Source organism: Corvus hawaiiensis, chromosome 4, assembly GCF_020740725.1.
Source record: "Corvus hawaiiensis isolate bCorHaw1 chromosome 4, bCorHaw1.pri.cur, whole genome shotgun sequence".
Classification (NCBI taxonomy): Eukaryota; Metazoa; Chordata; class Aves; order Passeriformes; family Corvidae; genus Corvus; species Corvus hawaiiensis.
The window spans coordinates 15,942,264-15,967,131 of record NC_063216.1 but is presented as its reverse complement, the minus strand read 5'-3'; the positions used below and the strand labels follow the sequence as shown (position 1 = coordinate 15,967,131).

Here is a 24,868-nt window from a genome sequence, read left to right as displayed (position 1 = left end):
AGTGAATGAAACTCTCAAGTTTAAGGGAAAAACGGCAAGCATATCAGAGATAAAGATAATTGAGCTGCCTGTCCTGTTTGCGATATCAGGGGAGATCCCATCTGGACATCAGCCGGGATTGCTGCCATGCCTCTTTCCCAGCCTTGTTTGGGTGAAATATATAAGCCTCAGGAGAACCTGCAGAGCATCAGTGTACATCTGCTGGCTTCTCTAGTTCCTTGTGCTAGGAAATCTAGAAAAACTTTATCATTTTTGGACAGTGGCAAGCATTTCAGTTGCTTGTTATGGAAATCCTGTGTAACAACAGCCTAATGCACTTGACTTTGGGATAACATTTTTCTGACTGCTTTGGAGTGACTCACAGTTTTTTAAAAGGTATTTCCTGGGTGGAGGGAGGGTGTACAAAATGTACAAAATGGTTCTATTTTAAGGAAACCCTTAACTATGAATATCCTTCATCAAACAAGCCACTGGCAAGGAGGGTGCCATGCAACCTGCGTGCAATCTCTTTCTAAATCCATTTCTGCATGCCCTCCCACATTCTTGGAAAGAGGAGAGGAAGAATTATGACAATCAAGATTGATATTTCTACTGTTTAGAAACATATTTTCTCCCCATCAGAGGCTTTTTGGAGTGAAGAGAACTGATTGAATTTCAATAAACTAGAGTTGCAAAAAACAGAGATACTTCCAAAGCCCCAACAGTTTCAAATCCCCAGATTCACCAGCAGAGCATTCTCTTGGTGTAAAAGAGGGAATAGATGTTATTAATACTGACTGTCTTAGTACATTAGACCATGGAATCCCCAACAGGGCTTGCTGGCCTTTTGAAAGTAAAATGAGACAATTTGTTTTTGAGGAGATACCATTCTCTCATTTAAACGTTGATCTTAGAGGCTGGAAATCAAAGGTAATGTCTCAGCCCTGTCACAGATTTCCATGAGAGAGCCAAAGTCTTAAAAAGCAAACAAACAAACAAACAAACAAAAAAATCATTCAATCAACTAGCAAAATTAAAACAAAACAAAGCAAAACAGTGAGTTTTCACAGGGAAAAAGAGGAAAACATTTGGAGAGGACTGACTTTTTTTCAACAAAGTTAAACATTTGTAACTTTATTTAAGATGATGTTATCTTTTCAAATTTCATTACCATATAGAAGGGATAAATAACCCAAAAGTAAATTTTAAAAATGAAACTCCAAAATTTTTTTTTTTTTCATTTCAGCCCACTCTGAAACAGTTCTCCCATTTTGATTTGCCTTAGTTTGGGCACTGAATGAAAAAAAGAAATTATTTTCACATCTCCCGTTATGTTACCAAAAGTTGTCACAGAGAAAAATCTTTTCATCTAAAACATTAATAAAATCTTAGGCTTCATAAATACATAAAATAAGATTATTATGTTAAAGAGCAATCCTGAATAGAGTGCCTGAAACTGAAGTACTTCTTTTGGTTTGTATTTTTTATGGTTTTGACAGTATCGTTGAGAAGACAAAATTAGAACAAAACCTTTTATCCAGCCTCTGAATTTCAAGCTGGGTTAGAGGCAGAATCTACAGGAAAAGAAACAGATTTTTTTAAGGAAGTTTAATTTTCATTCATGACAGAATAAAGTTATTCCTTAAATGCTTGTAGGTGAAAGCTTGGTTAGTGACTATGTTTATCTTCCAATGAAATACAGTTCTGCAAAATATTTTACTTTACGGAAACTCACAACAGCAGCGATTTTTGTTACTTTACATGCAGTGTACATGGAGATGCCATATGATTTACAGGGCTTGATTCCATTCTCACTCCTCAGCTTTGCACTGGTGGTTCAGTGGCGTGACTCCTCTTGACACTGGCTGAATTCCAAGTCTAAGCGAGAGGAGAATCAAACATGCGAGGTTTGGTTTTTGGTTTTTTGTTCAGGACAATGAATGCCAAGGAGCTTCCCTGGTTCTGGCAGCTTCAGCCATTCTAATGCACGTGTTGTGGCCTCCCTGCTCACCAGCACATGCATTCCAGCTCCTGCTAAGCCAAACACAATATATCCATAGATGCAAGTGCCCAGTGATTTAAATTCCTTCTGTTCCCACATCTCCCAGAGCCCTGCGTGCCCTCCAGAGGTGGCACTGTGTGGCAGTGTAGGTTAGGAAGGCACAAAGACTCCTTGAGGCTCCACGTTTGCAAACCCTCTGCTAGCAGCTACAGGTGATGAGCTGTGTGTACCTCTCCATGGTCAGTCCTTCCCCATGGTCAGTCCTTCCCAGGGTCAGTCCAACCTGCCCAAAGATAGAGACTGCAGCAGGAGTGTCCCCATGCCCCACCAGGCATCTGCAGGAGGAGGGGTGGTTGCCAGGAGAACTCCTGCCAGGAGAATTCCTGCATGCCTCCCCAGCTTGCATGCATCATCACCACAAGAACCAGCTATAGCCACAATACAGCCCTTATCTGGCACTGATGAAATCTGGAAATGCTGCAGCCCAGAGAGCAGTTAAATTGTAATGGAGACCCTCACATCTGGAGATTCTAAGGAAGCAAAAGAGCTTTCTTCTACTCCCTGTCCCTTGTCTCTCCCTCCCTTGCTCCAGGTTCAGAATCACATCACACAGTATGCAGAGGTAAGCACAGGCTGTTCCCTTCCCCCCTGAGTCACACCACGGTGTGCTGTGAGCTGAAGGAGGTGAAGCTGCCCTTGGGGCTGCGGTGACACTGGGAGAAGCTGGCAGCCCTGGTCCTTTTGCTTTTGGTCCCACTCCTGTGTTTCCGCTTGTCGCGTGCAATAAAGCTTTCGATCAGCTTCAGCTTTTCGTGCTCTTCCTTCAGGAAGAAGTCAACAAGCAAAGTCTTCTCCTTTTTGATCTGTTCACTGATGTCCTTGGGGATGTCAGGGATTATCCAGTCAACCAGAACACTGAGGAACATCACCAAGTTCTGCAAGCACAGCAACAGATGGGAAGCAAGGATGAAAAATACAAAATACTTGCACTGGAGCAAAACCAAACCTTTGTTATAGCTATGAGACAGATGTCAAACACATTTTGCTGGTGGTGTGTAGTAGTAAGCAGCTGAGTGAGGCTTTATTTCAAGAAGCAGCTCAGGTTTGTGCACAGCTACTCCTCAGTGTAGAGGCTGAATTAAACACATGCTTCAGTTAGGTTTGAAATGGGAAAGGACTTGGAATCATGAAATAATTCATTGCCTTAGTAACTAAACCATCATTATTCTTTACAGGTATCCAAAGGTGCCCATTTCTCAACATCCAGTTCCTTGATAGTGAGTTCAGAATCCATTAATGTAAGGACATCCTTCAATGCTATCAAAAATCCTACAACACAAGACAAAGACACTCTTGTGTTTCCAGTGTGGCCTGAGCACACAGCAGACAACTTTCATGGCCATTCTGTCTTCAAATCCTTCTGTCTGCTGACAAGCAGGATTGTTTTTACACTACCACAGTGTGCAAGCCACAACCCCAAACCTCAGGTGTCAGGGTGATTACAGGTGGTGCTCATACCATCGAGCAGGAAGCAGACTGGGAAAAACCTTCTGCTTGCTTGTGAAATCTATAGATAAGCAATGCTTTGTATTGTCATGATAATGCTCTGAGAAGTGCTGCGTTGTGTAATGCCTTGAAATGTGTAAGAACAGTTTGCTGACAGGGCTGCTAGCATGAACTCTCTGTCCCCATCCGAGACAATGGAGCTAATTAACCAGGGAATGCTCTCTGGCAGAGCAGGCACAGGGTTTGAAGCCCAGCAGAACCAGTTGTTTTCAACTGCTTTGAAGCCAGTGGTGGAAAATTACTGAAGGCACAGCAAAGAAGCAGAAGAGGGCAATACAAACCAGGCAAGATTCATAGAAACACTTGGCAGGTGAGGACAAAAGAAAGGCAAATTTCAAAAAGAGGGATGGGCCCAATTTGGCTGTGGAAGTATCCCACATCGTGGAGGAGAGCAGAAGGAAGCCATTTGGAAGGCAAGCCATGACAGCAAATCCCTTGCTAATGAAATCTCCACACTGGGGACAATTTACTGCGCTCAATTCAAGAAAGTAGCAAAAATCCTTAGAGGATTTATTACTTCTGTTTGTTTCTTGCTTTGGGTAAAGAACAGCAGTTAACAAGCCTACACAGCATTTATGTGCTTTTTAAAAGTGGTTCCTCTGAGAGTATAAAAATGACAGAGTCCACTTAAACATTCAGAGCCTGGAGTGTTTTGGGGATTACTGCTAGTGCCAAGGGCTAAGAGAAACTGTGGGTCTTGCCTTCCATGTCTATTGGACATGGGCTGCTTTGGAACATGCATTTGGATCCATTTATGATGATATTTCTGTGGCTGAAAGTGAAGCAACTCAGCAGCCTTACCTGAAACAGAATCACAAAAGCCAAGCGAGCAGATAAGACTGCCCAGAACTGCTTAGAAAACTCGTACTGGTGCGGGGACCAAGGTGGTTCTCTGTAGTCTTTGAACCTGGAGATGGAGACAGCTCGGTTATCACAGTTCCAGCAATTTCCTCCAGCACCAATAGCTGTGATTAACGTCATTTTCCAATCATGAAACCGAAAGAATTAAATCCTCCAGATGTTCCTACTTCAAGCCTTATTATGAAATACAGCTTCAGAATTAGAGCTGGACTACCTCCACTGAATTTAACTCAGTCTGGTTTTCACAGTTGTAACGTTGGAAATGTCAAGATTTTATAGGATTGACAAAGGTCCCCTTTATTTTCTTAATGTAAATTGACATCAGTGTACAGGGAATAAAATGCTGAAATGAAAGCAGAGAGATAGTCCAAGGCATTTTCAGACTGAAGGAGATAAACCTGCATTCATGTCACCTAAACCTTGATTAATTCAGGGAATAATTCAGCCCACATAAAACGTGACACACGCTTTGGTGATTCCTGTCTTTGCATTAACGAAAGGGGGAGCCATGGGAAAGGCACTTCCTAAATTAACTGTCTAGCCTTGGACAGGATAAAACAGAGCCTTAGTGGTTTGGTGTAAAGACTTGCTTTTAGTATTATCATCAATCATTTGGAAGTAAACAACAGGCTAATAAAAATCGCAGATGCTCCTAAATTGGAAAGTTTTGCAAATAGCAGGAAACGCAGAAAGCAATAAGAAATGAAGACAGGAAACACAATGAGAATAATACAGGGAAATGGAAAATAATTAAAATTAAAACACTTGAAGGATCTTTGAAGACATAGTATTTGAAAGTGGAAATAGCCTGGAGCTTGCAGTGGCCAGCAAGCGAGCACACGTTTGAAATATGGCAGCAGGACAGTCTATGACTTGTGGGTGTATCAACAAAAGTCATGATGGTGCTGGGAGGGGAATTAGCCTTTCTCTGAACAGCCCAGGTAAATCCACACCTGGAATGCTGCATTCAGCCATTCAGCTGTACAGATTCCAGAGGGGGGAAAAAAAAGAAAGAGAGGAAAAAAAAAAAAAAAAAAAAAAAAAAGGAAACCAAAGAAAAATATAGCAACAAAGTGAAGGCAGTTCAGGAGAACAGTACAAGGGCTGAGGAGACTGACTCACCGGGAAGATTAAAGAGCAGCACATGTATTGCTCCACTTCGGTAAGTAACAGCCACAGTTGGACATGATAACCATGCGCAAATTGTGCCCTCAGGACTGAAAGGGATAATTTAGTGCTGTTCCCAGTGTTTGACTAGGAGTAATGGGATGAAATTAAGAAAGGGAAAATCTGTTTTGAATACCACAAAACCCGTCCTGACAGTAAGATTCATTAGACTGTGCAAAAGCCTCCGTTGGGGGATAATGGAGAAGGTTCATATATAAAATCTGTCAGCTTCAGTTTGCAGGTGCACTTGCCAAAATTACCTTCAGGTTCTACCCACATGGTTTTGCATGTTAAATCACAGGCTTGCCATCCACGCATCCCCTACATCCTGCCGCTCCCCACCCCCAAGAAACTGAGTCTGGAATGCTGGATGTGGTTCTATGCTGCAGGTTCTGGAGACAAAGGACACAAGGTGCAGCCCACAAGGAGGAGAAAACCACTTTAAATTGGGGGCTGTGTTAGTTGAGGGAAGAACTCCCTGGGCTGTGTTAGCCCCTGGATGGTTTTGCTTGGTGGTGCACGTGCAAGTCCTGACTTGGGATTCCTGTGCTGTTCCTGCACTGCCAGATCCCCCCTCTGGTCCCTTTCTGGACATTGCAGGCTCCCACATGTTGCTCAAATCTGTACAAGTGATGCATCAAGAGACAAAGACAGTTCCCTTGAATTTAATCTGTTTGAACATCAAAGCCAAGGAAAACCACTGAGTTTCTTGTGGACTTTGCTGACCACTATAAATCAATCCCAGTCTTGAAACGGAGCCCGGGTTCACCTGAAAGGGTCACCAACTGTGGTGGGTTTTCCATTTAATGCATTCTGAGCTGCACAAACTATGTAAGTGTTGCAGGACATCAGACCCCATGGAAATTTCACCTGGCTCAGCTGGGAATCACACTGCTTGTGATGCCTGATCCTACACTCAACAGAACATGAGCAAATGATCCATGGTGAAGGAAAATGTTGCCAGAGCTACAGATGAGGTAGCTGGGCCTCCTCCCCACCTCCCTTTTTAATTATTCTCTGGCACATGGGGCTCCAAAGGGCCTTTTCTAACCCCTGTATTCTACAGATAGTTTCTTTCCTACAAGGACCATCTTTTCAGCTCAAGAAGCATTTGGACAATACCCTCAGGTGTGATTTTTGGGGTGTTCTGTGCATGGCCAGGATTTGATGGTCCTTCCCACTCAAGGTCCCACTCAAGATATTCCACAACTCTATGATTCCCTCTCTTCTTCAATGCTTCACTCTTAAAATATTTGATTCAGCAGGTGTGGTAGTGTCATAGGTTAGCAAGCATAGTCCCAGAAGGGATGTCCTTGCTAAGGGGTGCTTACAGCTTCCTCTGGGACCTAACAGAACCTACCAGCTGGCCAGTTTGAATATGGACAATTCTTTAAGCCACTTAAAATTGTGACCGCCTCTGTGATCCACACTTAAGAATAGACAAACCCCCCACAGCTCTCTCTCTCTCGTTTCCGGCGCTGGGACAGGTGGCTGCGGGCCCCGTGCGGGGGCCAGTGGGCCCGGCCAGGCCCTGCTTGGGCCAGGCCAGGCTGGGCCACGGCCATCCTGGAGCCAATGGACCTGTTCCAGCCTTGGAACCCCCCCACTGCCTTGCCGTGGGCAGCCGGAGCGGCTCGGCTCTCCCCCCTCTCCACTGCAATACGAAAAATTCAACATTCCAGCTGCAAAGCTGCAAGGCCGAGGTGAGATTAACCCTTTTATTGCTGTGAAGAGCTCAACTCGTAAGCAAAAGCACCTGTGCTGAGATAGGCAGATGCTGACTCAGCTGTAATTTCATGAGAAGTTTGGACAGGGAGAGATGAACCAGATGAGGACTTTTGCTCCAAATGAGAAAGGAGAAAACCTCAGTTCCTAGAGATGCTCCCAGAGATAGTCCTAACGATGAAGATGAGGAAGACCCTTTGCTCCCAGGGAAGGAGAAGGGCCTCTGTTTTTTGTTTCTGAACAGCTCAACCTTAAAATTGTACCCCAAAAACCTTCAAGAGTGGACCCTCGAAAGCAGTTGCAGGAAAAGCTGCAAGTCGGGGGAAGGGACTCACACGCAGGCAGAGAGACTCCTCTTCCTAAATGGACTGAACAATATTTGGAAGTGGGCGGCTGTCTCGTTGTGATACTGTTTTCATAGCACGAGCAAGAAGAGACTTCTCTTTCTAAATGGACTGAACAAGGTTATTATGGAAGTGGTAAACAGACTGAACATCTTAAGGGTTGTCTTTTTACATTGTCAGTGGGAGAAGGGAGGAAGGTTGGGGGAGGAGGAGAGTTCTGAAGGTGTGGTATGATTTTTTTTTCCTTCTTTTAGGTCTGTTAATAAACTTCTTTATATTCTTTCAAGTTTGGTGCCTGCTTTGCATTTCTCCTAATTCTTATCTCACAGAAGATAAACAGTAATGAGTATTTTAGACCAAACCACTACACTAAATTGGTGTTTCTGCCTGGTTACAAACCCAACCCGCTACAGGTAGGAACAGCAACCAACCAGTGCTGCAAAGACTATTGTGTTTACAAAATAGCAAGCAACTGGAATTCCACTGAAAAAGGACAAGAATTTGAAGTAGTCAACATGGTTGAAGAACATAGCACAGAAAAATTCTGAGGGAGAATAGAAAAGCAGAAAAGGGGGAAGAGAGGCTGGGTGGAGAGAACCTCACAGTACTTGGACAAACATGAACAGAAGCCAGATCTAAGAGAAAGACGCTATAGTATTTCAGAAGGGTATTGTGTGGGGGGAAAAAAAAGACTGGTTAAAAAAGCAAATCAAACTGTGTATGTAGGTGGAACTGCAAATCAGTCCAAATAAGCTAATCTGTTTAATTTCCTTCTTCAGCTGGTCTTTCAGAAGAAATTGGAGAAAACATCCACAATCACAGAACCAGAAGTGCAGGAGTATGTAAAAATTAGGGAAAAATATTAGCATCCAGCATTGATCATTAGGAGTAGATGAGATGAGTCCCATGACATTAAGAAAATATATTCAAAGACATTTTATAAATTTGCTGAATGTTGGAGCAGACCCATGTTAAAGGAAAAGTCCCTTTAATGACTCCATATGTGCTGCTTCCTTCTTTTCAGTGTGACCAGCAGGTTTTTATGTCCTCCATTATCATACAAGACTACAAGGACTAAAAGGGACAAACCAATAAAAATATCCATATCTTAGCAAGATTTGCTTTTAATTTGCCTTCAGCTACACAAATGCCATTTCCTCCCCCCACAAAAAGTAAAATTACAACTACTACTGTGCGTCAGAACGGCGTTACAGCAACATTTATTTGGAAGTAGTGCCAAAGAGTTCACAGCACTGGAGAAAATGCTGCTCTAAATATTTGAAGAATGTATTCTGTATGTTGAGTGGCAGAGTTGTTTCTGGCTTGTTAAGGTTATTTTAAAGATACCTTAATCTCTGGCAGTGCCCGTAAGGAGCAAAACACAGCCTCATTGCAACCACATTTATCTCCAGAGGTCACAGAAATCTAAGAATAAGAGAGGTCAGCTTGTTCCCAACGCATTTGCCAGAAACAGAAATACAGATTTTATTTCCAGCTTGAGGGGCAGTGTTTGGTTGCCTGTCTCTTGGGACACAAGTTAGAGACCCCATACTTTATCACAGTGATAGTCCTGTCCAAAGCTGAGATTTTGATAAGATTCAGGCAGATCATAATGAGAAACAGTGTTTGTGGATGCTGGCATCTTTTCCCAATTGTTTCCTGATAATAGAAGAGAAATGCTCCCATAGTTTTGTCTCACTCAGGCTAACACACGGTCAAACACTAATCTTTTTCTTAGTCTCTTAGATGATATCATCAGGCAGGGACCACTTTTATACCCAGTGTAGATTATTCCCTCCTCCCTGTATTTGGGGTCTCTTGAGTATTTGGCTGTATATGGCCATACTAACATGAGGAGTGCCTTTCACCCTGGTTGTCAATGCACACATTTCCAAACACACCAGCACTCAGACACCATGAACAGAGGCCAGTGGCTGACACAAGGTAAAGAGCAGCATAGTGAAAGTAGCAAAGTCACAGTGAAGTGGATCAAGATGCTTGTTGAAGGAAAACACGGGCTAATTTAGGGATAAAAAATTTAAAAGTTCTAGGAATTGAGGGTGGAAAAGCCTTTCACAGACTTACAAATCTGTTAGAAAGTCCAGAGATGCTGCATACTCTCACAGGGAATATTTTGCTAACAAACAACTCCTGGCAGCAGAAATGGGGAATAGCAGAGCTCACATGCTGATAAGGTGCTTGAAAGTTAGGAGTCCACTCATCTATCCTGTGCTGTAGTCAAGGTGAGAGGGTAGGTACCCCTCAAAGGCAATCCCAACAGCAGAGGGACAGATTTCTCTCCCTGTTTACCCTGCTTCCAGTGAAGAAACTGGGATTTTTGTGGGTTATAGTTGGGCAAGGTGTATACCCTGCTTAAAATCAGTGTGAAATACATTGCACATCAAAGCAAGGGAGGGAAAACCACTCTAAATTAAGGCTCTCCTTAAATAAATGGAAGAGGAACTTCTATAAAGATTTTGTGCCATTGCAGAACCAAGAACAGGGTGATTTCAAGGCAGTCAAAAAGGAAGGTGAGACAGGCTGTTGAATATAGCACTGGCCCAAAGAAGCTCAGTTTTGAACAGCCTGGGGTTGTAATGCCTTAAACCAGCTCTTTGAATTTCTGCGTATTATTATAAAAATACAAAGTTATTTTGAAAGCTGGAGCCATATTAGTGATTTCTCATGCAAACTGGAATTACCCCATCTGTATCTGGTATTTGGGACATATTTTAAAGGAAGTTGAGCCTTGTTTCCCCAGTCTGAAAAGATGAATCTGAAATATAAGACACGTAGACAGCAACTGGTGAAGGTTTTAAGATGGGCATAATATATTGAAAACTCAGATCTCAGTGAGTAAGGAATGAATTTAATAAAGAAAAAGAAAGTCTGGCTCTAATTACTGGGTGCCCATTTAAAAAAATCATTATTTTTAGTGAAAGCTATGTCTTTCAATAAAGAAAGTTTTTGTTTGCTTTTTTTTTTATCAAGTCTGTCTAAATTGTTTATTTTGCCTTTTAATGCCCTGAAAAAACTGTTTTAAAGACCTTGTAACACAGTGAGAATACTATAAAAGCTGCACTTTCAAAATCACCTTTTCAAAGGCACATGAATATTGCTGAATATGTGGCCATATAACTGAATTTTATCAATTACCACTTTTAAAAATGACATTAAGAGCCAAGGAAATTCCCTTGACTGTGCCAGCTGTCCTCACTTTACCTGCAGAAGGAAACCTCCTGTGCAAACAGGGAGTTTTCTGGCTGTGTCCCAGCCTTGAGCTGACTGACATTGAAGTATGAGAGGGTGTGATTGATGAAGCCATGCATGGTTCCATTCTGGCTGTATGCATATTGATACATAAGGCGTGGGATGAAATCGGAGGTGACAGCGATGACAAAAGCCTGAGGGATGGAAAAACAAAACAAACAACCAAATAACAACATTGTGAATCTGTGTCTCCAGGTTAATTAATTCAGGGGAAAATTTTCATGTTCAGGTAAATTTAGAGTGGTGATGAAGGGAGAGTTATATGCCCAGAATTGGTACAGAATACTTGCACACAAATGCACAGTGACCTGCTCTGTCTCTCTTGGTGAAGGCTGAGTTAAGGAAGTAGCAAAAGCAATTAATGGACTGTCCATTTCTCCAATTAGTTTCATCTCTGGAGCCATATGGAAGTTTATCACTAGTTTTAAAAAAACCCACAACAAGACCTAATAGCCAGTTGGGCTACAATTAGGGCTATATTTTGGTGTAGTTACACCAAACCTGTTGAGTATAAAGGTCCATTTTCTGCTCTGCATCAGGATTCACACATCTCACATGAGGGGATCTCATGCTGGTATTAAACTCTTACAAGACTGGTGTCCCATAAGACTGGTGTAATTGTGGAGGCAGTCAGCCACAGAAGTCTCTAGATCATCTCAACAAGAATGCCTTTGATTTCTCCTCTGGACTCATTCCTGTTGGAGCAGGTCCAGAGGAGCTTGTGAAGATGATCAGAGGGATGGAGCCCCTGTGCTGTGGAGACAGGCCGAGAGAATTGGGATTGTTCAGCCTGGAAAAGAGAAGGATTTGGGAGGAGACCTTAGAGCCTCTTCCAGTGCCGGAAGAGATTTCAAGAGACCTGGAGAGGGGCTTCTTACAGGGGCCTGGAGTGACAGGACAAGGGGCAATGGCTTCAAACTTACAGAGAGCAGGTTTAGATGGGATATTAGGAAAAAATTCTTCCCTGTGAGGGTGGTGAGGCCCTGGCGCAGGTTGCCCAGAGCAGCTGTGGCTGCCCCATCCCTGGAAGTGTTCCAGGCCAGGTTGGATGGGGCTCTGAGCAACCTGGGATAGTGGAAGGTGTCCCTGCCCATGGCAGGGAGTTGGAATGAGATGGGCTTTAAGGTCCCATCCAACCCCAAACATTCTGTGATCCTATGACAATTGAAAACTACATTTTGCTAAATAATAATTTCCTGTATCAATATTATCCAGATGGAGAAGGAGAATTGGGCATTCAGCATTTTTTTTTTCGAATGGGTATGTACATATTTACATTTCTTTCAAGAAAGGTGTCTAACTGATACTTTAATGGAATCCCCAGGAAATAAATATTTCCAGAGTTTGATTGACACAGGAAATAATCAAGGATCATAAATCTGCAAAGTGTATTCAGATAAAAACAAGAGACTGCAGAGTTTTTCTCCTCCAGCACAGCTCAGTGCTGGACAGCTGAAATCTGTGTCTGACAGTGAGATTATGGGGATGTGCAGGGTCCCACAGATTTCCTACCTTAAATCCTGGAAACTGGAGAGCCGTAAGTGAACAATGCTCCGCCCAAGTGAAACAACACTGCTCCTCTGGAGGCATTAGAGTGCTCTGCTGTTGTGCTGGGAGCTTTTATCAAAGAAATTGCATACCACCTCTCCACAAGTTCTCCCTTCAGTAGTGAAAATCATCTGCCTTTCTAAATGGCTTTGATATCTTTAAAATTTATGGTATTAGTCCATGATCTTAAAGGTCTTTTCCAACCTAAGTGATTCTATGAATTAATGACCTGTAGGTTAAAAACCCACTAGTAACTCTTAGGATTAAACTCCTAGGGCATGAGATTTTTTTATCTTAAAGCATATACAGGAAAATTTTACTTAGGGAGTACATACAGAAGAATAAACATAATATATCTGAATTCAGATGTATTTGAGAAATTGAGAAAATTAGACTTTGCTTTTAAATTATGTTGAAGGGATAATAAATTATAAACAATTATAAACAATAATTTTTTTTTTAATTACATTGAAGGAACAGTATAAACTCCCAAGATCATGGTTAGAAACTGGTGTAACCAAACACTTACATTAATGATCACTGAAAGCTTTCCAATACCACTTAAAATGTTATACCAAATACCTGTAAGTGAAAAAAAAAAGAACTTATTAATGGGTTCATTATAAATTTTCTTCTTTTTTGATTGTATTTTTGGTCTTATCTTCACTGCAATGCTCTTTCATTACTCACCTATGTCTTTTGCTCTCACTGTGTCTGGCCTCCTCAGCTCAGTAACAAATTTTTTTGCATCGAGACGGACCTCGATGATGTTGTTCAGAAGAGCAAAGAGAGGGGCCAGAGGGAAGGAGGCAACAAAGAGTGTGACAAAGCCAAACTGGATAACTGGGGAAAAAAAAAAAAAAAAGCAATGTTTTTTGAGAGCTTCTGAAGGGAGCAGCTGAGAGTAAATTGTTGATGAGCTTTATGCGTTACCAACCCCATAAAATTCCACTTCCCAGTTTGGTCCCAGGAATAAATATCCCAGAGTAGGGCCATGAAGAGACAAAGGTTTGTCACTATGCTTTATGAATGTTTCCAATAGCTTCAAGTTGCTAGTACAAGCACAAGCCAAAGGAAATAATAAATTTAATAAAGGCCAAAGGGTTCAGGGTCTATTCTTCTGCATTTATACATAATTAACTGATTAGTCCATGCTGTTTCTTTCCTGTCCTTTTCCCTGTAAGGAAAATGATACACAATCAAGCAATAGAAGAAAATCTACAAGGTGCCACAAGTTCTTCCCAGCTTCCTTTAAAAAACTTGGTGGCAGCCTGTGAAAAGCAGGAACAGAAGCATCTTTGTGGATGCAGGAGCTGGTGGTGGTGTGCAGCACTTTCATCCCTCCTTTTGTCACTGACATCCTCCAAGTTTAGAAGTGTTCCTCTTTAAATCTTTACAAAGGTGAATTTTGCATATATATATATATAAATAATAAATCTGACTGTGATCTACATAGAGTAGAAAAAATATTAGCATAGAAAAGGTGTTGGCGTGTATGAGGCCATAGATACTGTGGCTTCTTTCTTGGCAAGCCCCTGTATAAGTTCTCTCTCCACTGAGGGAGGAATTGCACTTTTTTTGTGACAATAGCACATTATTCTGTGTACATAGCACAGTATTATACTTTAAAATCATTTCCTTCAGTGCTGTTGTCACAACCTACAGCTCACCCTTGAAACAGTTTTGCCCAGGACCTTCTCTCACATACACCTTTTTTTGTGTACAGGTTGCAAGTCCTCTGACATTTCCCCTTTCTCATCTCAGGGACAGTATATTTGCATAAGAAAGTAAAATCTCTGTATATCAATTATATGGCCTTCAGAGTTTCATTCTCATTGTTTTGCTCTGAGATACAGTGTATACACTAAGATGGAGCTTTTTCAAAGCATACAAATATCTGATCCTTAAAATCATACTTTTCTGACTATTTTACTTTCAGAGTCAGGAAAAGGAATTAACAAGGAAATAAAACCAGATGTTAAAGTAATGTCCCCCAAAAACTGTGAAATGCTTAGAAAACTACATAGCCCCAAAATATGCCTTATTTGGTTTTAAGTGAATTTAGCAGGAATACAGCTGGGAGGATTCTGTAAAAAAAAAAAAAAAGAAAAAGAAAAATTTAAAAAGTATTTGCAGTACTTTAAGAATAAACACACAAGCATTTGCTTTGATGTTGTTTGTAGCCCCTTTATTCATTGCCCTGGAAAATGCAGTTTAATTTTTTTTCAAGTTCATGAAAAAATGTTCAAGGTTCTGGATAATTGTGTAAATACATCTTCATAGAAAACTCTGTGCCAGAAGTGTTTGTGTGGCCATCTTGAAATCTCTTCAGCCTTCTGAATTCCTTCTTATGAAAGTGTAAATGATGCAAAAAGCAGGCAAAAAAAGTAATCCCAAAGCCAAACACAGAATTTAGACGGTCTTGTGTAACAATCTAGCAAACAATCATTAAATGGGGAAGTCTTTGAACACCCTCAGCAATTCACAGGTATTTGTTGAGTGTGTTCAGTGTTTCTAGAAACAAACCTGAATAGATTACAAAGAGAAGAATCTCTGTCCAGATCCCAGAAGGAATCTTGTCTCAGCATCCTGGAGTTCTGTGGATGCCTGTCTGGTCACTCTGGAAATATTTACAACACTTTTAGGAAGCTCACACTGTTCCATCAAGGACTGTTGACACCAAAACATCCTTTTTTTGGCTGGAAAACTTGATGGCAACCCTTAAATACCCTTTTTACATTCACATTTACGCCACAAGGTCTCCACACAGAGCTCTTTACGTGTTCATGTACAGGGAAAAGGCTAAAGAGACCCGTGCCAGGAGCCAGACCTCTGGCCATCCAGCCTGTTCCATAGTTTCCTACTCCCCTGGTAGACCATCCTGGAGAAAAGAGAGATAAACATTCCCCGGGCTCATGGCCCAAGCTGGGAAATAAAGTGATGGAAGGCTGGGTATAGTGGAAAGTCAAGGACATGCAAAACATCTTCTCCTGAGGTATCCAAGCAGGACCCTGGATGTGCTGCCACTGACACAGAACCTACTTCTGACGAGGGAAAAAGCCCAAACCACACACTCTCGGTGCCTTGACTGTCTGAGCTGAGCAGGAAAGAGGCCAAGAGCTCAGAGCCAGCCCTTGAGTTTCTCAACACCTGATGTCACATCTGCAACACCTCATCCAGCCTCAGGCCCCGACACAAAAACTCTGAAGGACAAACAGCATCAAAAGAAGTGTCTCAGGTCACAGCCCTTCTCAGAAGTCCACTCTTCACAGAAGCTGGGCAGGGCCTGAGCAGAACCCAAGCCCAACAATAACACACCCTGTGCCTCTAAGTCTGGCCTCCGAGTTACGAACAAGAGCACAAATCAAAGCTTTTAAATTATGGATCTGCAGGGTGGTGGCTGCTGTTCTTGCGTAAAGGAAACAGAATCAGTCCCCAGAACAGAACCTTCCATGGTGTGGATCACTTAGGGTCTACAAGATTTACACACTGAGCAGCATGAGTAACCCAAGTATCTTTTACCTCAAATCTTCATCTAAGACAAGGTATTTATTTATGATTCTGTTCCCTTTTTTTCTTTCTTCTTTATCAATAGCATCTGTCATAGGATCATGTGTTTTGGGAAGTAAACAGTAGAGAAATCCCTTCTATGCTAAGGAACTTGCCAAATCCTAAGAAGAAACTTTTCAATATACAGCCAGGCCTGGCTGAAAAACCAAGGAAAAGGTGTAATATATAACTCTTCCACAATAAATGTATGCAACAAGTCTACACTCAATCACCAATGGTATTTTCAAAGCCATCCTCATTATAGAGATTATAGAAAAATGCAGGTTTCTCTTCAGTGATTTTTTTTTTCTTTTTCTGCCTCACACATTGCCTTTTTGATGGCTTTTCCTGCTTTAGGGGAAATTCTTCCAAACCTCTCAGATTAATCCTTATAGTAGTCAGTAGCTACAGACATTGGATCTGATCATTTTCTTCTTGTGCCATTGTTTTTTAACAGAAGTTGGATGATGAAACCTTTTATTATTACTTCTTCTTGAGGAAAAATGTTTTTAATCAATTGCCACATGAAGTCTGGAATCCTAGAGGGGTTAGACTAGAGAACAGAAGACAGAATGAAATAGGAATCTGACAATCACTTCTGATTTCAGTTTCTTCTCAAAGAAACACGAGTGGTATAAATTTCAGACATTCATGTGCATCATTTTCTTCTTGGAGCCAATTTAATAAAGTTTCTTTCATTAGCAATATTTATTGCTACTCTAAACATCAATTTCTTGCCAACTCCTATCACTGCAGGCCAGTTACACACATTGCAAACTTGCTGCCTTGTGGAAGAGGAAATTGCTCTACATGCTACCTACTTTGGGAATGCACATGGTATGGTATATTGGGCTGGGTCAAAAGTCTTTGCACAGTTTTGGAAGCAGGAAGTGCTAATGACAAATTTGACACATGTTGACAGGGACAATTTATGTTTCAGGATTACTTGAGCAAAATTTTCTGATGACTCAAGCATTTTAAGAGTGTCTCTGCTAAGAAATGCAGGAATATATCAGTTAATATTATCAAAACAAACAGTTAATCAGAAATGTCACTGGTGCAAATCTGATCTTTGTGTACATTTGCTATTGACAGCCAAGGCCTGCACAACAAAAAAGCTCAGTGCAGTCTGCTGGCGAAATCAGATTCAAAGGCTTTTACCCTAAAAAATTAATCTTATTTTTCATAGAATCATTTGGGTTGGAAGGGACCTTTAAATGTCATCTAGTCCAAACCCCTGCAATGAGCAGGGATTTTCAACTAGATCCCGTTGCTCAGAGATTCTTCCAGCCTGACCTGGAATGTTTCCAGGGATGGGGCATCCACCACCTCTCTGGGCAACCTGTGCCAGTGTTTCACCACCTTCATTGTAAAAAAACTCCTTCTTACAGATAATCTAATTTGCTGGCATGGACTAGAGTGACTGATATTTTGCAGAAACAAATTCCAGTGAACAGAGTCACGTTTCCCAAACAGGAAAATACAGGAGATTAAAAAATAACCAGTAAATCTTGCTGTTTCTATGAACCTACCTAGATTTAAATGAGGGCAGGGGCAGAGGGGTGAGAAGGGGGGAAGTCTCTCCAAGGCTTCAGGCTTCTTAGAGTAAGAAATCAGAACTAAAAGAAAGCAGCTTGGAAATAGGCATCCTAAAATTTAAGCAGGGTAGTTTTCATCAAAAGAACTCCTTTACCTGTGGTGCGTCATACTGAAAAACACATCCCAAGACTGTCCAAGCACTGTCCCTCAGAGAAGTGCTGCCTTAACAGGGCTAATCTGCTTCAGAGAGAATGATTTGCCATGTGGGTAGTGGGCCACACTCCAGGATTCCATCAGAAAGGGCACATGTCAACCCTTTAGACAGAAATCAGTAAAAAAGAGTGGATATATGGATAAAAAAGCAAGGACTGCCTGTGACTAGGGTACAGCCTAGTGAATGGTAGACCTGGAAGCAAGAGTCTTCGGTAAAGATGTCATCCATCCTTAAAAGTAGAAGCACCCTGGCAGGACAAACCTGAATGAAGTGACTACTCACATTTGGATACATAATCTGCCTGCTTCTGCATGAAACCCCATCGCCTTCTGCATGGGGAAACCCAAAGGCTACAGCAAGCCCTGTCTGCAGTTCCTCCTTCAGCTGCTTCATTCCAGATTGCCACTGATGCCTGAGGGAGGTTGTCTGAGTAAATCAGTGTGAAAACTAAGAAAGAAGTTCTGAAACAGCAGCCAGAATTCTCTCTTTTCCTTAATATCATACCTCTTCTTCCATTCCAGTAACCCTGCCTTTTTAAGCAACTCAGAGGAAAAAAAAGTCCTGCTCTGGCCTTCTGCATTGCTTCCCTTCCCACCACCCCCAATTCAAAATTAGAGAAATAGGTAAATAAGCTGCTGAGCTGCCTCTTGCAGCATGATGCCCTTGACAAGAATCCCAGCTGACAGGTTCAGTGCTGAGCTGCACCAAGTGCTTCCTGCCAGTATGGGTGGTCTGAGCAGTGGATCTGACAGCTGGGAGCAGGGAAGTGGACCCGGGGTAGTAACCGGGGCTGGGGAGGCGCAGCTTGGCTTTCATCTGCTGCACATTTGTCTGCAGTCCCACAGGCAGGGCACAGCTTGGCACACTGCGAGGCTTCTCCTGCTCATCCTCCTGCTGTAAACAAATGTTTAGATCAATAATTCATCCATTCATTTTCCCTGAATCATCCCTGAGCGGCTGCAGGCTGAGGCGCTCGCCATGGTTCATGATCACGGCACAAGGGACTAATCTAAATTACAGGCTTAGTGTGCAGTGATTTATATCAGTAGCTTACACCCTGACACTACAAGTCAGAGCCATGGAATAGAATCATAGAATATCCTGCGTTGGAAGGGAACCATCAAAGTCCAACTCCTGGCTTGCACAGGACAGCCCAAGAATTCTGTGTTCCTGAGAGCATTGTCCAAATTCTTCCCAGGCTTGGGGCTGGGACCACTTCCCTGGAACAGAAACCCCCAAATCTTAACAGACTATGGTGGTACTTCTGCATTTCTTTTTTTTTTTAAAAAAAAACACATTAACCTACTCATTTCAGTGGCCACAATTTGACTCATCTTGGCAATTTCTAGAAATTGCTCCTAAAATTAGAAAAACCCAAACAGTTCCCTAAGGGACAGCATAACAAATGGCTAAACATGGGAGCTCCAAGAGGTACTCTGAAGTCAAAACACAGAGAAGGAAAAACCCAATGTAGCTTTTCTTCATTGAAGGACAGACTACTGACCTGCTTCCTTTCTGAGTAGGTGGCCTTAAATGAACCCATGAAACAAATCTGACTTTTTGGAAATTATGTTCAAGCTCGCAGCATTGGAGCATCACTTTTCCCACAGCAGAATCAAGGCCACTGACAGCAAACCCAAGCAATGCTGACAAACATCACACCAGTATATATTTGTTACTGGTAACTAAAGGTCCTAGTCCTTAGACAGAACTAGCTAACCAAGAAATTTGGGTTGTTAAAACACAGATATTTCTGAGTTATTCCTGAGCATAGAAAATTTTTATAGGGAAAAAATATCTATAGTTTTTTCACCATTGCTTAATTTCAAAAATTACAAAGAAGCTTGCTTGAAGTTCACAGGAAGAAAAATCATCTTGGGCTGAAGTAATGCATAGAAAAAAACCAATCCTAAAGGATAATTTTTCAATGAAGTGACATCATGTGCAGAAGGGGATAAGGCAATAGAAGCTGCAACACAGACAGATCCTAAGGTGAGTTGGAACAATTGAGAGGGAGATAATGGGAGGTGGAGGATTCTTGATGGCACTACAGAGGGCAAGGTTTGGATCCTAAACACATTAATAAGACATCCCCAAATCTGCCATCATGTAAAATAACTTACATATTTATAGATTTACATAAATCTACCAGTCTATAAATTTTCAAATATGCATTTATATTTAGATTATAAATTTTATCTACAAACCAAGATTATTTCTGTACAGAGAGATAAACCATATATGGTATTTAATTTTTTTGCCATAAAATGTGTTTTCTTTCAGATATTTTGAGAATAATGACTTGTTAAAACAGGAGTTGCCACATTCAATATTTAACAGATGTCTGGTTTTAGATACCATGCCCATTGTGCTTCTCCCTGAATTCTTCTATGTCCTAAAGCTTGGGTCTGCATGGATTATTTCAGTCCTTCCCATACCATTCCTACTTTCTCCTTTCCTGCCTCTCCAGGGTCTACTCATGAGGCAACTACAGGGCTGTGGTCCCCAGTAGAAGAAAAACATGTACACACTGCAGTGAATCCACTGGAGAGCCCCTGAGATGGTTAAGGGACCAAAGGACCTGATGAACAAGGAGAAGCTGAGAGCACTGGGATTGCTGCACCACAGGAAAAGAAGGCTCAGGGGATCTTACCCATGCGGCAGGTTGGAGAAGACAGAGCTGAAACCTTCTCAAGGGCACCCAGTGAAAGGACAAGAGGCACAGGGCATCAATGGAAATGTAGGGAGTGCAATTTAACCATTAAAAAATCCTTGGTGTAAGGGTGTTCAAATACTGGGAAAGCTGTTGAGTTTCCATCCCTGGAAATATTCAAAACCCAACTGGACAAGTCTTTGAGCAACATCCTGTAGCTGAGCCTGCTTTGAGCAGGAGGCTGGACCAGATGATCTCCAGAGATCCCTTCCAACCATAGCTATTGATTCTGTGGCTAAATGGTTTCTGTGCACTTTTCTCAGCTGGGAACAATGGAATCTGACAACAGAAGTACTAACAGATACTGGGATTCATCATTATTGCTCCATTGGCACCATGATAGTCTCATAGTCCTGCTGGCTCGCACGGAATTTCTGCAAACTACAAGTGCTGAGGTGTTTTTTCCCTTTTCTCATGACGACTTCTGACATACAGTCCTATGTAAAGCCATGGTTATTGCAGAAAGGGAAAGGAAATGCCAAAAACTTACTCATTTCCATGTATTCTGGAGTCAGCCCAGTGAAAGGTTCCAAGACGTAGTCAAGATCCCATTGCTGAGGGTCCTTTGATTGGTTGGGGTCCGTTTCCTTTGGCTCAGTTCTTTCATCCTTCAGCTTCCTCAATAGCTTCTTGAGCTTCCTGAGGAACAAAAGTTCTGATTGAACCAAGTCTTTTTTTTTTTTTTTTTTTTTGCCTGCAAGATTTGGCCCAAGTCTTTGCAGAGCAACACAAAATTACTCTTGTGTTACTTTGGTGCATCACAGGGTGAGTTTACCCCACCCTGTGAAGTTCTGATGCTGTTTATTGACAGGTACAAGCTGCTGGAGTTGAACACAGTACTTTATAATGATTTTTCTCTCTAGATGCCTATTCCAAGGGGATCTTCCTGAAGATCTTTGGACCTAAATAATATTAGTAATCAGTACTCTCAAGAACAACGCAGTGAGCACCTGTCCCTTAACAAAATACAAAATGTGATAGCTTCATACCATGTATCTACCACAGGTGCACTTTTCTCTCACTATAAAAATCAGGAACATCCAGTATAATAGACTTTTAAGGTAAAAAAATTACCAGACATTCATGGGTTGCCCAGAGAAGCTGTGGCTGCCCCATCCCTGGAAGTGCTCAGAGCCAGGCTGGGTGGGGCTCTGAGGAACCTGGGATAGTGGGAGGTGTCCCTGCCCATGGCAGAGGGTTGGAACCAGATGGTCTTCAAGGTCCCTTCCAACCCAAACCATTTTGTGATTATGTGATATTTCCAAACAAAGAGGGTGCAAGAATGTTCTGACAGCATGAATAGAAGTATCAAACACCGTCCCACTGAGATGGGGATACAAATTTCATGACAATGACAAATAAATTAAAGTGAATCCTTTTCTAAATGAAGAGTAAAGTTTTCCCAATGCCTCCCCCCCCATGATATTTTAAATACATATGCATCAACAACTCCACGCTGTTTCACACACTGAGAAATTCCCGTGGAAAACCACAGTAGAATGAGGTATTTCTTCAAAGTCAAGGCAGCAAAATACAGTGGAATTAGCATAAAATAGCCAGATTTATACTTATTGCATGTCTTTCTTTTGCAGGTGATATTCATCTTCCACAAAAACATGCGGCACTATTTTACAGTTCTTCACATACATGCCATGAGTGAAAATCCAGACTAATTCCAGTGATGTTTTGCCAGTAGTGTAAGCAGGGCTCTCCCACAAACTCTTCCCCCACAGCTTGTGATAAACCCTTTGAACTGTAGGTGTGTGGCCTGGAGACAGGAATATTTGGGGGAAGGGGTTTTCCTTTGGACCTCCAGTGAAGCAGAACCGCTTTTCCTGGACCCTGACTTCAGTAGCAGGGCAAGGCTGGGGAACAAAAGCTGGCAAACACAATAAAGGCTTTGCTGTGTGGGTTTATTGCTTTATTCCCAAACTTACACTGAGCCATGGGATCACTCTGTCCCAGCACCACACAAGGCTCTGTAGCAGCCTGGAAATGCCCACAGTGGCTGAGGAATTTCTCCACTGCCCAGTGTTTACAGGACCCATTCCATTCCATCACCAGTATGGAGGAACTGGGGATTGGAGGACACTCTTTAAACAGGTCTAGATTGCATCAGGCCCTCTCAGAACCTGGATCACAAAGCTTCAAAAATCAACAGGACAACTCCACCTTCTGTTTGAGATGGAATGAAGATGTAGCTCAAAAGTCTGATGGTAACTTCATCAGTACTTTGGCAATACTTGTACCCAGGACACTCAGATTACACAGTTTTAATAAAGGGGTGTGGGGAAATTTAAAATGCTTCACAAGACAGAATTAGATTAATCCTTACAGACATTTACCTCCTACATCATGCAAATTCAGCCATTTCAAGACACTAAAATTCCCTTTCTCCCCATCTGCCTTTATGGCAGCCAAGGGAACTTATCTGTGACAGAGGTGATGTAGCATTCAGAGGGTAGGAGGCTGGGGCAGGATTGAAAACAATCAAAGAATTCCCAAGATCTCTTCCAACATATCCCAATTAGTTTCCTAATGTGACGGACTCTCAGAGGGTGGTAAACAATAAGCTCAAGACAGCGCTGATTTCTGTTCCAATGAAAAGATTTGAGCTACAAATGTCCCTCACACTTCTGTGGGCAGATGAGAGTGAAGACCATCTCGTTATCACAGCGCAGCAGCAGCTGAGATAAAATTTGGGTGTGTTTAGGTGTGAAGTCTGTGCACGTGTGATCTAATCCTTCAGCCACAGCACCACAGAATCCAGTTCTGGAGTTTAATGCATACACACACCTCCCACGAGAACCCAGTAACTAAAACAATAGTTGTTGTTTTTAGTGTTTATTTGGGAATACACCAAATCCAGGGCTCAGTTGCTCAGAATAATTTTTAATTTTTCATCTGGCTATCTCTAAGCCAGGCATGAGGAACAGCACCTTTAACCATTTGGAGCTCAGCCTTGAAGAGTGTATGCTTCTTATGTATTTTTTTGTAAAAGATCAACTGACTGAAAGAAAGCCAAACTAATTACTTCAAATTTTCCACACAAAAAAAAAGTACCTTTGTGTTATATCCAAGCATGTGAAGTTTGAGACCAAGCAGAAATCTGTCAGAAAGTTAAAGGAACAGAGACGGAGGATTTGCAGGGTGTTATTCTCCAGCTATGCAGCAGTAGGGCAATGAAAATGAGTTTTGCAGAACCCTATATCTGTACCTGTGATTGTGATGCTAAAACTGAGTATGCTTCTTAAATGCCTTTGTTTGAAGCCTGTTTCTTAATTATCCAGATAGATGTTTTTAAAGAAGATTGACAGTAAAAGAGTTCTTTTAGCTTCTGATTTGTTTCTGCCAGGCAGCCCCCTCACAGTGAAGAGGAGGCAGGTTTGCCCATTCAGGATGAGTGTTCCAGAAGCTTTGTGCTGAAGAAGCTCATGCAGCAAAGTTTCATGACTCCACACAAACCTAGGCAAAGAGGGAAAACTGTAGAGGGTCGAAGAGCCATAATTTCTGGTCCTTCTGCCAGCCAATATCAAAAAGCAAGGTGCATCTTAAAGGAGACTGAGCAGCATGTGAGATGAATGGATGTAGGATGAGAGAGAAAGAAAATGAACAGTTTTTTGTCAGGCTGTGTCTAGAGCAGTTAAAAATGACACTGCAGCTTCTCACAGGAGATTGGCATGAAATTATTGTGTTAGGTAGGAGGTGGTAATGTGGTTGAATTATGCTGATTGTACTTCCCAGTATAACCATTAAGCACAGATGTTAACAAGCATCTGAAGTGAGCATAAAATCACTACAGCCCCACCTGTCAATAACCCTCGAGCTTTTGAGAAAAATATGATGAAAAGAAAGGAATCAAGCTCCAAGTGATCCTGGCTGGGCTGTAAGCACATGGTGATTAGATGAAGGCTCCTTTTCAAAAAACAGAGAGGTGATTGAACAGTTTATCTATTTATACAGTAAGAAGGAGCAGCTGGATTTGGGGGATCTAGGGGAAAGCATGACAATGACATGGGAAAAATGAGAAATTTGTGGAGTGAGACACAGTAGAATGGATAGAGGCTGAAGAGGTGGGGCATCTGGAAGAGAAGCTGAAAGAGGACAGATGCAGGAAAATTACTTTATTGGCACAAGTGTTTGTGTCTTCAGTGGCTGTACAGTTGGGATTGTTGTGCCTGGAGAAGAGAAGGATTTGAGGTGACTTCAATTGTGGCCTTGCAGTGCCTGAAGGGAGCCCACAGGAAAGATGGTGAGAGGCTCTTGACAAGGGTCTGGAGTGACAGGGCAATGGGGAATGGCTTCACACTGACAGAGTGGAGGGTTAGATTGGATATCAGGAAGAAATTGTTCCCTGTGAGGGTGCTGAGGCCCTGGCACAGGTTGCCCAG

At 42.0% G+C, this 24,868-nt stretch overlaps 1 protein-coding gene across 1 annotated transcript in view; it reads right to left on the bottom strand.

The window, feature by feature from the left end:
* Positions 1-1,078: 1,078 nt before the first annotated feature.
* The window catches only part of ANO2 (anoctamin 2), a 149,195-nt gene continuing 125,405 nt past the window's right edge, over positions 1,079-24,868 (bottom strand). Inside the window, exons 20-25 of the mRNA XM_048300126.1 lie at positions 20,968-21,116; positions 13,153-13,305; positions 12,992-13,044; positions 10,867-11,048; positions 4,349-4,454; positions 1,079-2,916 (exon numbers count right to left, since the gene is read on the bottom strand). Of these exons, the coding sequence (XP_048156083.1) occupies positions 2,635-2,916; positions 4,349-4,454; positions 10,867-11,048; positions 12,992-13,044; positions 13,153-13,305; positions 20,968-21,116 (925 nt within the window). The 3' untranslated portion in view covers positions 1,079-2,634. The remainder of the gene's footprint in view (positions 2,917-4,348; positions 4,455-10,866; positions 11,049-12,991; positions 13,045-13,152; positions 13,306-20,967; positions 21,117-24,868) is intronic.